The sequence below is a fragment of the Muntiacus reevesi genome, chromosome 2 (assembly GCF_963930625.1).
Source record: "Muntiacus reevesi chromosome 2, mMunRee1.1, whole genome shotgun sequence".
In the NCBI taxonomy this organism is placed as follows: domain Eukaryota; kingdom Metazoa; phylum Chordata; class Mammalia; order Artiodactyla; family Cervidae; genus Muntiacus; species Muntiacus reevesi.
In genome coordinates, this window is record NC_089250.1 from 44,004,302 (window position 1) to 44,020,114 (window position 15,813).

General features: G+C 56.8%; 1 protein-coding gene across 2 annotated transcripts in view; it reads right to left on the reverse strand.

Annotated features, from left to right (window-relative positions):
* Positions 1-178: 178 nt before the first annotated feature.
* Positions 179-15,813, reverse strand: part of PFKP (phosphofructokinase, platelet) — a 48,656-nt gene continuing 33,021 nt past the window's right edge. The window contains exons 13-23 of one of the 2 annotated variants that reach the window (XM_065921412.1): positions 15,528-15,674; positions 15,179-15,249; positions 13,529-13,616; positions 12,877-13,029; positions 7,804-7,956; positions 6,193-6,357; positions 5,113-5,174; positions 4,764-4,875; positions 3,180-3,279; positions 572-674; positions 179-493 (exon numbers count right to left, since the gene is read on the reverse strand). In XM_065921412.1, coding sequence (XP_065777484.1) covers positions 346-493; positions 572-674; positions 3,180-3,279; positions 4,764-4,875; positions 5,113-5,174; positions 6,193-6,357; positions 7,804-7,956; positions 12,877-13,029; positions 13,529-13,616; positions 15,179-15,249; positions 15,528-15,674 — 1,302 coding nt within the window. In that variant the 3' untranslated portion in view covers positions 179-345. The remainder of the gene's footprint in view (positions 494-571; positions 675-3,179; positions 3,280-4,763; positions 4,876-5,112; positions 5,175-6,192; positions 6,358-7,803; positions 7,957-12,876; positions 13,030-13,528; positions 13,617-15,178; positions 15,250-15,527; positions 15,675-15,813) is intronic. The other variant, XM_065921411.1, reaches the window with a different exon arrangement.

Here is a 15,813-nt window from a genome sequence, read left to right on the forward strand (position 1 = left end):
ATCACCCACGTGTTGCAGGTCAGAGCACTGCCTATTTCCTCCAGTGACTTTGCCTTGCCTGTGGTCAGGTCCGATTCCCTAGAAAACACCTGCCTGTTTCTGCCAACAGAACCCTAAGAGCTGCCCGCACACCCCGAGGTTCAACTCCCACGTAAAATAAAGACACTGGGCACGGTGGTTGGAGTTGTAGCAAACGTTTAATTCTGCGGGATCCGCAGGTTGTGAAGCAACAGACAGGACAGCACAGGCGGCCCGTGCACCAGGGCCTGGGGTCAGGCTTCACGTGGACGATGCTCGCGTAAAGTGCTCATAAATAACTGGACCACGACAGCAAGCGGGCAGCAGCTAGATAGCGGCCGGCTCCTCTGGGCCCCGGGGCTGCACAGGCTCCAGCTGGCTGGCATCCGACACCTCGAAGCTGACCTTGTACTTGGCCAGGATCTTCATGAGGGGCCGCAGCTTCAACCACCACTGCTCCTTGGGGATCCGGTGCCTGCGAGGGGGACCAGGCTGAGCGGGGGTGGGGCCCACCCAGCGGGCCTCCCCCCTGCCCTTGACCTCAGGTGCTTACTCAAAATCTGTCTCTTTCTTCAGCTCTGCCACAGGCTGGAAGAGCAGTTTTCTCTTGCTGATTCCCAGCACACACACAGAGTCGTCACTTAAAAATTTTTTTCCTATGAAAGGTAGAAAGATGATGTAAGAAAACGAGAGATGAGGTCTAGGTAGTGGCACAAATAACCAAGGTCTGGAGAGCAGGGGGCACGGAGAGCTGCAGGCACTGCAGAGAAGAGGGTAAACTGTGTATTTTCATACCCAGATTCAAACAAAAGCAGGTCTGTAAACATGAAAGACATGCAGCCATCAGCTCTCCCTACAGCAGAAGCACAGCCGGGACACAGGCAGAGGTTTACCAAACATCCAAAATCAGAACTCTTAGAAACGCTCTCCTCAGGGAACCCCCAGGCCTAATGGATGCTAGAACAAGCCTGTCCTCTACACAGAGGGGAACAGAGGGGATGCAGCCTACGAGTGTTGGGGGTACACCCCAAGGAGGCAAGGTGAATGTAACATGAGCATCAGTAAAGAAAATTCAAGGGACCATCCATCTCATTCAATGCAAAAGTGTGTCCTAGCTGTCACAACTGAAACAATCCTTAGTGAACATCAGAGCATCCAGTATCCACCAAAGACCATCAGCAAATAAGTTGCAGAAAGACTTCACTTAAATATTAGTGAGATTCTGAGTCATGAAGCACTGAAGTGTTCCCTGTGTTATCCAGGAGACAAGACAGGAGTTCTGTCACTATGTCTCTTGGGGTTTCTCTGGAGGAAACTCATCCACAAAAAGTCAAGAACAAAGATTTACATACAGGTGCTGTGTGTGTAAAAACCAAGAAAAGTCACATCATGCAGATGCTGTGTGTGAGAAAACCAAGAAAAGATGCATCCATGCAGATGCTGTGTGTGAGAAAACCAAGATAAGACACATCCATGCAGATGCTGTGAGAAAACCAAGAAAAGACGCATTTACGCATAATTACTACAGTTTACATCAGTGTATAAAAATAAGTTGTATTTCTGTATACCAGCAGTAAGAAATTATAATACCCTTTACAGTAATATATTTTTAAAATCACTAAGTCAGGAATAAACTTATAAGTCAATAGCTTTATGAAAAATAATGCTTTAGTAACAAAGGGTCTAAATATATGGAGATTAAATTGTTCATGAATTAGAAGATAAATATTTTTAAAAAGTCAGTTCTTCTTCCAAATTATTCGTTAATTATGTCATTTGTTATTTACATGTAATCCCCACCTCCAAAACTCCAACAGAACTGATAGACACAAAGAGTCAGGAAGAGCTGAAGCTGGAAGAAAGCCCAGGTAGGACTACCTGGTGACAGTAATCGCCAAGCTGGAATATTGGCAAGATTGCTAACTGCCAAAAAAGAACCAAACAATCCAGAAACAGTCCCTTAAGTTTCTGGGTTCCTGTTCTTGGATGGAAATTAATTGTACTGCATATTGGGGGGAATGGATTTTTCAGTGGCCCGCACCCAAGTAATTATTCACATGGAAAAAAATTAGACCTTACATGTTATACCAGTTCAAGTGGGCTAAAAACCAAATGTGAAAGGTGAATATTTTAGTAACAAAAAGTTCAAACCTTCAAGGACAAAGTTAAAAAAAACTGACTACATCACTAAATTGAGTTCTTCATTAAAAGATAACCTTAACAGAAAACGACAGGGTTTGCCAAATGGGAGATACATGTTTGCAACCTGTGACTCACAGAATATAAAACATGGCCTTCAACATACAATATCAAAAATTCTTAAAATGTTTTTAAATTCTAGGAAATAACAGCCCAAACAATCAGATGACATGAAGCGGTGACAGAATAAACAAGAGTGCTGGACCAGCAGGAGGGGCCTGGCATCTCCCTGCTGACCTGGAGGACCAGCCTCCGGCAGCCACAGGGGGATTGGACATCCACCATCACAGCAACAGCTCAGAGGTGACATGGATGGGTGACCCCAGGTAGGGCGGGGTCCCACCAGTGAGCATGTGGTAGGCAAGACTATTCTGGAGAACTGGCCTAGCTGGGCCTGGGCAGCGACTCTGACCCCGGGGCCACTCGCTCAGGGCCAGGTGGGTCCCAGGCCATATCAGAGACCAGCTCCCCTCATGTAAACCACAAAACCAGAGCCTTTGAAGGTTTAATCCTGCAAAGCCAGACCCTGAAGGAGCGATTGCAAGGCTGCTGCCCCGGGGAGGGGCTCAGAGGTGGAGGGAGGACCCGCCGGGGAGGAAGCCAGCCAGGAGCCTCTCCATCCCTTGCCGTCTTCCCCAAAAAGAGAGGCCATAAAGGAATAATGGAAGGTGCCAAGCGTCTTAGGTAAAAGCCAACACGCTGTCAGCACAGCAGAGAAACGGAAGGTCACAGCAGGTCTGAGGCCCCAAGAGCAGGCAGTTTCTTCCTACGGATGAGCGGAGCGCCTCCTGCAGTAATTAGCATTCTGTTTCCTTAAGTACATTTATTCCTAGTTATAACCTGAGTCACAGGCAGCAGTTGCAGAAGTCACGTGCAGCCCAAGGCCAGATGGACACAGGGCAGAAATGCACCCGCGCAGAGCACGGCCCTCCCAACCTACGCCGCCTGCCACCACTCGGTACCTTTCCCTGCGGACTCCCTCAGCTTCGAGCTGATCCACTGCATGGCTCTGGCGGAAATTTTGGTTCCAAAGTTTCTGTCAAACGGAGAAGGCGCCCCACCCTGTGGGTTGTCAGAGTTACATGAGAGTTAGACACCAGCACCTTCCTGGCTGTTAGCTTTTAAAATGGAACAGAAGTTACAATGACTAACAAAATTCACATCCTATTTCTAAGAAACTCTATAGTTTGTAAATACGAGTTTGGGGGTCTGTTTCTATCTCCTTGTATGTGGCTGGGACCAAACAAACCATAAGAAACACTCCTGCAGCCAAAACCCCCCGGTCAGGTGTCGCTGCTTCAAGAGGAGGCGGCTTTTAATCAGCTAGACCCCTTATGTCAGCATCTTCATCAGGACCCCTTCAGTTTGCCTTGGGGAGGCTGTGGGGAAGAGTCACAGTTCTCTTAAGAAGCTGGTCCACTCTCTGGGCTCACTTTCTGGGCTCGCTTTCAGAAAGACCTACACATGCCCACCATACACACCATCATGTAACTTCAGGATAGGCAGTGAGTTTATGGACCCTGAACTACAAGCTCCTGAGACAGGGACTGAGACGTGATGGGCAGGCCTGCTGTCAGGGGGACCGGGTCCCGTGACTCCACTCCCACCGCCTGCACTGTCTGGGGTGTGCTGACGTGCATACCCCAAGATTCTGTCCAAATCACTCTGATTTCATGCAGGTCTTGAAGAATTGTCATTTGTCTGACACTCCAGTTTAAATGGGTATGAAGGCCTGATACTGAAACTACTGAAAAAAAGTTATGACCAACCTAGACAGCGTATTAAAAAGCAGAGACATTACTTTGCCAACAAAGGTCCATCTAGTCAAAGCTATGATTCTTCCAGTTGTCATATATGGATGTGACAGTTGAACTCTAAAGAAAGCTGAGTGCCGAAGAATTGATGCTTTTGAACTGTGGTGTTGGAGAAGACTCTTGAGAGTCCCTTGGGCAGCAAGGAGATCCAACCAGTCCATCCTAAAGGAGATCAGTCCTGAATATTCATTGGAAGGTCTGATGCTGAAGCTAAAGCTCCAATACTTTGGCCACCTGATGTGAAGAACTGACTCATTGGAAAAGACCTTGATGCTGGGAAAGATTGAAGGCAGGAGGAGAAGGGGACGACAGAGGATGAGATGGTTGGATGGCATCACCGACTCAATGGACATGTGTTTGAGTAAGCTCCAGCAGTTGGTGATGGACTGGGAGGCCTGGCATACTGCAGTCCAAGGCGTGGCAAAGAGTCAGACATGACTGAGCGACTGAATTGACTGACTGAATCAAGTACTTAATTTGAACACATCTTTTCACTTAGCTGGTGTCACTATGTATATGGAATTGGACGGTTTTCTGACAAAGCCTATCTGCTCAACTGTCAGAACACAAAGTGCTCCTGAGGCTAATGATCGCCGGTATAATGACATAGTTCAGATGCTGATTTTAATCACTGTGGAACTGACTTAGGAATACACTTCCTTTTTACAAAACGGCTAACACAGGCCATCCAAGTGAGAAAAGGGGTGTGGCCATGCCCCGCCCACAGCCCACCTGCTGCATGTGGCCCAGCACGTTCTTCCTGCAGTCGAACACGCCTTTGCCCTCCTCGGAGTAGAGCTGGTAGATGAAGTCGGTGGTGTAGTTCTCGCTGCAGTTCTCATTCCTGCAACACACGAGCCCAGGATCGTCCTGCCCCAGCAACCATGCTACCCTTGCACCTTATCACTGTGACGGAATCATGACAGAAACCACTGAAAGAATCTTAGAAACTGACAACCAAGCAAAACTGGATCTCTAAAAATGGCCCTTGAGTCACTTAAACGCCAGCTAGTCTGAACACGGAGAAGAGCGAGCCTGTGCGGAGGAGGAGTAGCCACATTCAGGGGCCGCGGGCCGTTACCTGAGCACGAGCCCCCTCTGGATGCTGGTCTTCATCTTCTCCGTCAGGTGCTCCACGTTGGACTAGGAAAGTCAGGACACTGTGATTAGTCACCTGCTGTGTGCCAGGCACTGCCCCAAGTGTGGCTGGCGTGGCTGCTCTGAGCTGACCTCATGGCAGAGGGGACAGTGGACAGTGACGTGTCAGTTAGTGACACCCACCGGGGACAGCGGCCCATGGAGACTGCAGCCGCGGCAAGGGGAGGGGGTCATGGCGTCAGTGCACAGCTCGGTGTCCAGAAGTGACAGAGGTGAGCCGTCCCATGGACACGTCACTGTGTGCTCACCTGAGGCTGTTCCCCACGGCCCTGGCCAACACCTGCCCCTGCTATCTCAGAGGAACACGGCTGTCACCCGGCTTTACACAGAGACTCCTGACCCTGCCTAACAGGCACGTTCAGGCACGAGAATTTTCCAAGGAAGAACACAGCTTGAGAGAGGATGTGTGCAAGAAAAAGGGAGCGAGGACACACAAGCATAGGTTCCAAAGGAAGCCCGCTGCAGAAGAGCAGGCAGACTGAGTTTCCTGTCCTGATTTTGGGGGCGACACTTCCCTCGGCTGCATCCTGGCCAGGGCAAGCCTCCCCAGGGGCACTGGGCAGCCCTCCCCATGTCGTCCTCCCCGTGTCCTGGGCCACAGCGGACCAGGGGCTCCTCCGGGCGGGGGTCTGTCCTCCAGTGCTCAGGGGGTCTGTCCTCCTGGCTCAGACCCACAGGGATCCCGAGCTCTGGCTGCCTGCACACCCGAGGCCTGGACGTGGTGGCCATGAGCCGGCAAGGCCCCAGGCGCCTAGTGCGTCCATGTCCCTGCAGGTGTAGGGCCTCCAGGGAGGGCGTTAACTGCTTCCCAGGTGAGCGTGTAAGAGACAGTTACAAGCTTGGGGTACAAGCAGCAGGTACCCCAGAACCTGTTCCAGGGGTCGCCCTGTCCCCACCCATAGAACTCACAGTGCCTCCCTGGTGTCTTCGACGTCGGGGGGTGGGGTTTCCTGAGACCCTGGACCTGTCGGGCAGCGCCCCCCGGGGCCCCGCGTCCACGCACCTGCAGGTCCCGGATGTCGAAGGGCTCCTCGAAGATGTAGGCAGCATCTGCGCCAGCCGCCAGTCCCCCCATGTTGGCCAGGTAGCCGCAGAAGCCGCCCATGGTCTCGATGATGAACACGCGCCGCTTGGTCCCGCTGGCCGACTGCTTGATGCGGTCGCACGTCTGCACAAGGGAACACAGTCAGGAGACGGGGACACAGTCAGGAGACGCGGACACCGCCCCGTGGCCGGCCCTGACCTCGGGCGGTGTGCTGAGCCCTGGCCTCTCAGGGCTCGTCAGCAGGCATCTCCCTGCTCTGTTTTCTCCTGAAATGCTCCGGGACACGTCGGGGGAAGAAGGCTTTGTGCACCCAAGTGTACCACCACCAGCAGGGAGACCTTTGCTCGAAGACTTTGCTTTAAACGTGGACAAGCACTGTGATGACAGACGGGCCCCATTCCATCACCCCTGATGACCCCTCCAGTGTCTGTGATGGATCACCCCCCTCCCCCAAAACAGACTGATCTCATCCAAACCCAGGGTGCACTTCAGCAGCTGGGAAGCTCCACGTTCTCTAGGAGCCCAGACAGGAAAAGAAACCACGTCAACGCGCCCATCTTGTCCTTCTGGTGTTCAGGCCTGAGGGTGCCTGGCTGGGTGGGGAGACCCACAGGGCTGTGGTGTCCACGGGTCCTTCATGCGGCATTTGAGCACTAAGACCTGCCTGCCTGGCCTCTGTCTCAGGAATTCAGGGTGGGGGACACACAGGCCCCCTGGGCTGCAGGTCTCGTGGGCTCCCCTCCTGACCCAGAACAGCAGCTGTCCCCACCAGCCGGCAAAGCCGCTCCTGTGAGGCCCACGCACCCAAGTCTCGGCCCCACCCGGACGTGCCCGTTGGCCTCGACAGCAGAGGTCCCGGTGACAGCCTCCCTGTCTAAGCATCAGCTCAGAACCTGTGCTCAACGGCCGTTTACTGGGGCTCTGTGCCCAGCTGAGACGGGAACCCTCCAGCAGAGGGGGGTCTGCACCTGGTCCCCGCTGGGGGAGGACACAGGTCCCACTGCCCACGGCACAGGCCAGACAGCAGGGTGCTGATGGGCAAGGGTCAGTGCCGATGGATGCCAGGTGGGCAAGGATCGGAGATGCTGGTCTCTCGGGGCCTGGGTGACACCGGCCTGCTGAGGCCCCACTCAGAAGGGGCTGGAAGGGACTGTGGGTGAAGCCCCTCAGGAAGGGCGTCTCCTCCCCACCTCCCTGTGACCCGGGCTCCACTGGACTCTCATACCCCCAGCACTGGGTCCCTCTGCCCACCCCCTTGCTCTGTGTTCTGTCTCCTCCAACACCACGCTGCCGCTGGTCACCTGGGGGCACCTCGGGGCTTTTGTCCTGGTAGGCAGGAGCAGGCTCACTGAGAGCCCCCCAAGGGAACAGCCCACCAAGAGTTGGCACAGGTGGGCTCCCCGAGACAGGCCGGGCAGAAACTGTGTGCTAACCCGAGCTGATGAGAAACAGGGCTCATTCACCCTGGAACATCCAACAGGTCCCCATTCCGGTTCTCCTTGAGTGGGAAAGACAGACCCTATGGGACTCCTGAGGGGCCGTCTCCTTGAACAAACGCGAAGATCTTACCTCCACTATCACGTTCAGGCACGTGTCACAGCCTATGCTCAGGTCTGTGCCTGGGATGTTGTTGCTAATGGTGGCGGGCACCATACAAACGGGGATGCAAAACTCGGGGTGGCTGTCGCGTTTCTTCGACAGCTCCAGCAAGCTCCGGAAAGCCTGAGCGGAGCGGGGGGCAGGTCAGCAGGAAACCCACATCCATGACGGAGGAGGGTGGAAGCTGCAGGGGAGAGACCTTGGGGGGCTCGGGGTGCAGGGGAGACCAGCACTGGGGGACTCGGGGTGCAGGGGAGACCAGCACTGGGGGACTCGGGGTGCAGGGGAGACCAGCACTGGGCCTCAGGGTGCAGGGGAGACCAGCAGGGGGACTCGGGGTACAGGGGAGACCAGCACTGGGCCTCAGGGTGCAGGGGAGACCAGCAGGGGGACTCGGGGTGCAGGGGAGACCAGCAGGGGGACTCAGGGTGCAGGGGAGACCAGCACTGGGCCTCAGGGTGCAGGGGAGACGAGCAGGGGGACTCGGGGTGCAGGGGAGACCAGCACTGGGCCTCAGGGTGCAGGGGAGACCAGCAGGGGGACTCGGGGTGCAGGGGAGACCAGCACTGGGCCTCGGGGTGCAGGGGAGACCAGCAGGGGGACTCAGGGTGCAGAGAAGACCAGCAGGGGGACTCGTGGTGCAGGGGAGACCAGCACTGGGCCTCAGGGTGCAGGGGAGACCAGCAGCGGGACTCGGGGTGCAGGGGAGACCAGCACTGGGGGACTCGGGGTGCAGGGGAGACCAGCACTGGGCCTCAGGGTGCAGGGAAGACCAGCAGGGGGACTCGGGGTGCAGGGGAGACCAGCAGCGGGACTCAGGGTGCAGGGGAGACCAGCACTGGGGGACTCGGGGTGCAGGGGAGACCAGCAGGGGGACTCAGTGTTCAGGGGAGACCAGCAGGGGGACTCGGGGTGCAGGGGAGACCAGCAGGGGGGACTCAGGGTGCAGGGGAGACCAGAACTGGGCCTCGGGGTGCAGGGGAGACCAGCACGGGGACTCGGGGTACAGGGGAGACCAGCAGGGGGACTCGGGGTGCAGGGGAGACCAGCACTGGGGGACTCAGGGTGCAGGGGAGACCAGCAGGGGGGACTCGGGGTGCAAGGGAGACCAGAACTGGGACTCGGGGTGCAGGGGAGACCAGCAGGGGGGACTCGGGGTGCAGGGGAGACCAGCACTGGGGGACTCAGGGTGCAGGGGAGACCAGCAGGGGGGACTCGGGGTGCAAGGGAGACCAGAACTGGGACTCGGGGTGCAGGGGAGACCAGCAGGGGGGACTCGGGGTGCAGGGGAGACCAGCACTGGGGGACTCGGGGTGCAGGGGAGACCAGCAGGGGAACTCGGGGTGCAGGGGAGACCAGCACCGGGGGACTCGGGGTGCAGGGGAGACCAGCAGTGGGGACTCGGGGTGCAGGGGAGACCAGCAGGGGGGACTCAGATGCAGGCCCAGAGCACACAGGCTTGGGCAGGTGGGCAGCAGAGCAGGGCCAAGGTGGTACGGGGTTAGTGGTGGACGAGCAGCCAGGCCTTTCTGGCATCAGGAGGAGATGCAGGGGGCCACTTGGTGGGACCTTAGGGACCAGGCTGCCGGGACTGCTCGGAGAGGTAGTGGGGAGGCGGACGCCCGCAGAGCCCCCTCCGCCCCAGCTGTGTGACCCTCACAGAGAGCCCAGGGCGGGGTTCGGGATCCCGGGGAAACTGTTGGGCTCCGATGTCAGAAAAGCGGGCTGCTCTCAAACATACAACCAGGGCCCAGACCTCCCACCTCCACGTTAGTGCAAGTAGCTTGTTAGTGTCCCGGTCCACCACCCACCCCTGTGGCCACAATGCCCCATGGCCAGACGCTCACAGAACCCGGCCTCTGCCCCATCTTTATTCATCCCACTTGGAGCCACTTCCAACACCTTGTGCGGGGAAATTCCCGGCAGGATGACCCGGGCTTTCCAGAAAGCGTGGCTCTCTGCTGGCCCTGCCCCTTCCATCCGCAGACTCCCAGACAGACTGGGTTCTGGGGGCTATGGCCCTAGGAGGTGTGGACAGTGGGCCCACACTGGGTGAGTCCAGGGAGCGACCATGAGGAAGGTCGGGGGTTGCTCACCAGCCCCGTGTCCCACCACCGTCCTCAATCACCCCCAACGCGGTCCAGCCCAGATCCCCACGGGGAATCTCCCCAGACCCCATGCAGCTCAGGGCCACTGTGGGGCTGCCCGGATGCCCACTGGATGGAGGGGTTGTGAGCCCTGTGGTTAGACGGGCTCCCAGGCTGTCTGCACCCCCCAGGATGCTCTGGGTGGGGGGCACCCAGCATAGGAGGTGGGCAGGGCGCCGACACCTTGAAATCTGACGGCGGTTCTCCACCTATACGTTCTTCCCACCCTCTCTCTGACCCCCATCACTCCCTGCTTTTCCTCTGATCTCTGGAAAATGAGACAGACACTCAGAGCCAGGAGAACCCTGCCTAGGACATAAGCCCAGGGTCCTGGTGGCAATACTGGGTGAGCCAGCCGTCTGGGCAGCATTGAGCATTGAGCTCATGTCAACTGTGGCTCCGAAGGGGACCAGTGTGCGGCCCAGAGGAGGAGACACAGCCCCCGCTTTGGTTTCAGACTCTCTGAACCCGAGCCCTGAGGATCAGCGCTACCCCAGGACCCTGGGACCTCGTGATGGAGTAAGTCCCCTGGGATCTGTTTCCAGGAACGCATCCATAAGCTCAGCACACAGACTGACGAGGAGGGGACGTGAGGACAAGGGTTAAGTGTCCAGAGGATGTGCCACCTGACGACACCAGGTCACCTCAGGGTTCACCCCCTCAGTCCCCTGGGATATTCCAGCTGAGGACCCCAGGCTGCGGGGTTATCCTGACATCACGGGGTCAGCAGCATCCAGGCCAATACTCACCAGACACCATGCCCCACCTCCCCACCCCCTGCCGCCCAGTTCTGATGGCCAGGGTGTCCCCAAATATCGCAGACTTTGGGGACAAAGTCACCGCCAGACCACCCTGGCCTGTGAGTGGAAGAGAGCGGCTGGGACAGGAGGTGCCTGGGGCTGTCCCCGAGGCTGGGAGGTGGCAATGCCACCATCCAGACCCCAGATCCCAGGCCACAGAGGCCTGTCCTGAGAGCACGCCGGACCAGACAGACGAACAGACGCTGAGCTGGCTCTGGAAGCCCAAGAGCCTCCTGCCTCCCGGGGAGGCTCGGGAACGATGACCCTCGGGCCCTCCCCCAGCACGCTTCTGCCTGCTGCTCCTTTCTTGAATGTGCCTGGCCCAGCTGAGGGCCAACCAAACCCAGGCCTCCTGAGAGACTGAACTGCACTGCGGCTCAGCACACACAAGCTGAGGAGCCGGTTGGCCTCCCATCCCCCAGCTCCAGGACCCACTGATCAGGCCCAGCACAGGGTCATCCCAACCACCGCCTGACCACTGGGCACCAACTTAGCAGCAGAGCAGCAACCCCAATTTGTGGGGCAGCCCTGGCCCCTCACCAACAGTGACCCCGGCTCCGAGAAGCTCCAGTAAAGAGAAGCCTGAGTGTTAAGGGCCATGTAATAAATCTCAAAACCCCTTGAAGGGAAGCAGGATGGACCACCATGGGGAAGCAGGATTTCCCCAGACCAGTCCTAGTTTTCAGATTTTCAACAACCCACATGTAGGGACTCTCTATCACTTGGAAAAGTAACTCTTCGTAGCAGAGGAGCCTGGGATGAAGAAGTGGGATCACCCTGTCCTGCTGAGAGTGTGTGGAAGGTCACAGGGGACACACACCGACCCTGGTCAGGACCGACCAACAACCGCCCCCAGAGCTCCTGCCACCCCCGGGGTCTCGTTAGGCAACAATCAGGACACGAACTCCGGCTGCTTCTACTGCAAGCGTGGCGAGAGCACTCAGACCCAGCTACGCGGGAGCAGTAATGACACACGACCTTTCAACTCAGACCTTGAGCAGCGAGCGGTCAGAGGCTGAGTTAGTCCCACGGCAGCGGAAGCACAGACGGCATCCCCGGGGGCACAAGGGGCGGGCACACGGGTGAGGAGGTCCAGCACACGGACACGAGCCAAGGCCACGCCGGAAGGCTTTTTAGTACAGAAACTGCAGAAAGTTGAAGAGGTTCAGGAAAGCAAGGAACCAGCACCAAGCACCGCTTACCGCATACATCCTACTTTAAAAGCTTTTCTTTTATTTACCAGCACTGGAGACAGATTGATGCCCATTGGTTTAAGGGAAAAAAGCTAGAAACACAGCCACAAGGCCTGTGTCTCCCAAGGGAAATAAAACATGAGAATTTACCAGAATATTCTAGACACTTAATTGGAAAAAAAAAAAAAGCTATGCATTCTGATCCTCACTGATCTTCAAATGCCCAAGCCATTTCCCAAGTATGATTTAAATTTATGATAATTAAAATGTATTTCTATGCTTTCTATGGACTTTAGGGGGATAAAAAAACATTCAGGTACCATCAGTATTCTTTTACATATGGTTTATCATCCCCAGTCCACAAACAGGAGAAGGAGGACAATTATTTAAAAGGATCCAGGTCAGTGAATGAACTCACAAAACCTTCAGTCCAGCTCCTACCCTCAAACAACAAAGCACAGGCCCCTGGACCCAGGTTTCATCACAATAACACAATAACGTGTTATAGGCTTGGGGGAAATTTAGCTCAGCCAAAAAACAAATATCCATATCACTGTGACTCAAAACTAGCTGAACTACAGATGATGTCACCCCGACTGCAGCAAAGGGAAACAGAGGTGAAAATCCTTGGGGGCCGAATTGTATATTATCAGGCTTTTTTTTTCTCTTTTTTGGCCGTGTCAGCATGCAGAACCATAGTTCCCCAATCAGGGATGAAACCTGCACCCACTGCCTCAGGAGCGTGGAGTCTTAGCCACTGGGCCACCAGGAACATCCCTTTATTTTAAAAAAGAAAAACTTTTCAGCAGACCCCGGGACCAGCCTGTCTCGAGCACACGGTACATAAAAGCGGGCCAGCGCCCGGGTTAGTTCCACAGCCCCTGCCCTGCTGCCCACACTCACATCGGTGATGGTGTTGAGGGCGGTGTCCGCCCCGATGCTGAAGTCGGAGCCGGGCACGTTGTTGGAGACGGTGGCAGGGACCATGACCATGGGGACACAGAACTCCTCATGCTTCTCCCGGGCGGCCAACAGCTCCAGCAGCCCCAGGTAGGCCTGCGGGTGAGTGTGTGAGGTGGGGGGCGGGTGGGTGGTGGGTGGCCATGCATTGCTATCCGGGCGTCGGCCCAGGGCAAGAGTAAGCTGCTCACGGGCGAGCGTCTGACTGTTGAGGTTCTCATGTTTTCTTTAAAGGAAATGTCCAGGTCCTCATGAGGCTGATTTTAAAAATGAAGGGGGACAATCCAACAGGTAGTTAAAAGATCTGGCCCCATAACTGCCTTCCTCTCTGAGTAACCAATGGGCTGCCAGCTCGAGAGAGAGGGTCATCTCCACAGACCTGGCAGATGTGAGGACTCACTGAGCAGACAGCCCAGCCACGGGGTCGGGTGGGTGAGTGGCCCTGAGTCCTGCATCACCAGTGTTCAGTGGCATCTGGGCCCGCAGCTCCATGGCCCCCGGTCCTGATGAGGAGCCGAGGGCAGGGCGCTCACGGGAGCCGGCGCGGGATCCCCTCTCAAACCCGCAGCGCCGGCCAGCAGGGGAGTAGACGTACCTCGAATCCACCAATGATCAAAAGTGCGTTGATGCTGTGGGTTCGCATCTGCGCTGCGATGTCCTCCAGATACTTCCCAGGGAGGGTGCTGGGGAGGTTCAAGGGGGCGAGCTCAGGCAGGACCCCCTCTGCGCCCCACCCTCTGAGGTCAAGCGGCAAGACACTCAGGGGCAGGGGGCACCCCGGGCCACATGGCTGTGGGACAGCGTGGCTGGGGAGCCACCCACGGTGGGCGCGGCCAGGAGTCAGGTCTCAAAAGAGGGTCTTTTCAAAAGAAAATGGGAAGAAACTTTGCTGCTGCCTCACAGCTGGACCTCAGAAACCCCCACTGCCTGGTTAGGGACATGGTGAACCATGGAAGCTATCAAACGTTCACAGCGGTAATCGTCTGGATGGAAACATCCAGTTTTCGAGTCACGTACAGAGTACACACAATTCATCCAGAGTAATCTCACTCAAAGTCACCTGCATGCACACCTGCTCACCTTGTCCTGTTCCACCCTCTGTCTACACACGGCCGCAAGTGGAGGAGGCAAAGGATACTCGGCCATCATGAGAGCCCGCCCGGCGCCCACCCCGACCTTTCTGCTGTGCCCCCTGGGCATCATGGCTTCACTTGGGGTGGGCTTCGCTCGGGAAAGGTGTACAGAGGTCATAGGGCTGGGTGCTCAGGGCACATGAGTGGATGTAGAGTCGACTAGAGGGTCCCCCAGCATCTAAGCATCGTGAGAACATGCTGCCAGCCACGCCTCCAGCCCCGCCACCCCCAGAGCAGACCCTGGGATGGGGGGCTCATGAAACAGATGAGTTGGGGTATCACAGTCAGTCTGAAGAGGCCCAGGAGGCAGCCAGGGGGCCCCGTGCGTAGAGCTGCGTAGAGCTCCGCCGTCAGAACACCATCTCCAAGGGCGCTGGGGGACAGGACCACAAGAGCTCTGAACACCTAGGTCAGCTCCACAGAGCGCTGGTGGCAAGGTACCCAGCTTCAGAGCAGGGTAGAGGCTGGGATGATTCCCTTGGATGAAAGCCTACCACTTGTGTGGAATCCAACACCCCTTAGAGCCCAGGTACCCACTACCGTCCTTCCACATAACATGGGACATGCAGTGATGGCTGTGCCCAGAGACGAGAGAGCAAACAGCCTCGTGTTAAATCAGCACCTTGGTGGGAACACCTCTGGGCCTCACTGTGCCCACAACAGGAGCAGCCACAGTTCAGAAACCTATGGTTTTGTGTGGAGCCCCTCGGGTCCTCCCTCAGGCAGTGGGGACCTGGTGGCTGGGCTCCCTGGACACTGAACCATATCCAGCTCCTCTGCAGGGCGCGGTCACCACAGCTTATGCGCCCGCGTCTGCACTGCCCCATGCGGGATGAGGGCTTTCTGCCACCACTGGCTTCTACCGACGAGGGAAATAAGGGACCAGCGGGGAAGCCCTCCCAGGTCCTCTGCTTGGTGTCTCTTCAAGGCCGCGTCTCACTGGCTCCCCACACCTGGCCTGGGTCCCAACCAGAGTGTGGCCCAGACGTGAGCTGGTGCCAATCCCTTCCCTCCCGGATCCCAGATGGGACATGAATGACGCACAGTTCCTCTCCCCGGGATGCGGCACCCTGCTCCCTGAAAGCAGGTCAGTATCAAGACGGAAGAAGTACCGTTTTGTCCCAAGGATGGAGCCACCTTGGCCCGTCCAGCCTCCGACATCTCCCCAGCCAATTTCCTTTATCTAAGGCACAAACACATAGAGAAACAACTGAAGTGAACCAAAAAAGGGAAGGAGAAGGCTTTACAAACAGTTCAAAGTTTGCGCCTCTGACAGGTGGTGTGTCTATAAGAATTTGCGGAACATGAAGAACACCTCCCCACTACCTCACGTGCACCTGCTCCCCTTCCCACCTAATGTCCAGGTTCTGGGACCCCAGAGACGCAGTCCCCACTGCCTCTGAGAAATCCAGAACCTGCCTTTCACCGAAGCCCTTCCCCGCGGGCGCCCCCAGGACCCACCTGGCCTTTGGCGAAGCCCTCGAATCCATCATACACGGCGAACATCTTGTGTCCCTCAGAGATGCCCACGCGCACAGCGGCACGCACGGCTGCATTCATGCCGGCGGCGGGTGCACCCACGTTCACAACGCCCACATTGCAGTTGCTCTGCAAGTCGGAGGCCAGGGCCGGGGGGGGGTGGGTCACTGGCTAGGCGCACCCCCCTAACCCCCTGGCACTGCTGCATCCCAAGTGCATGTGCAAGTGATGAGCTGGAGCGGGGACTCCGGGGCTGCAAGGTCTGGCT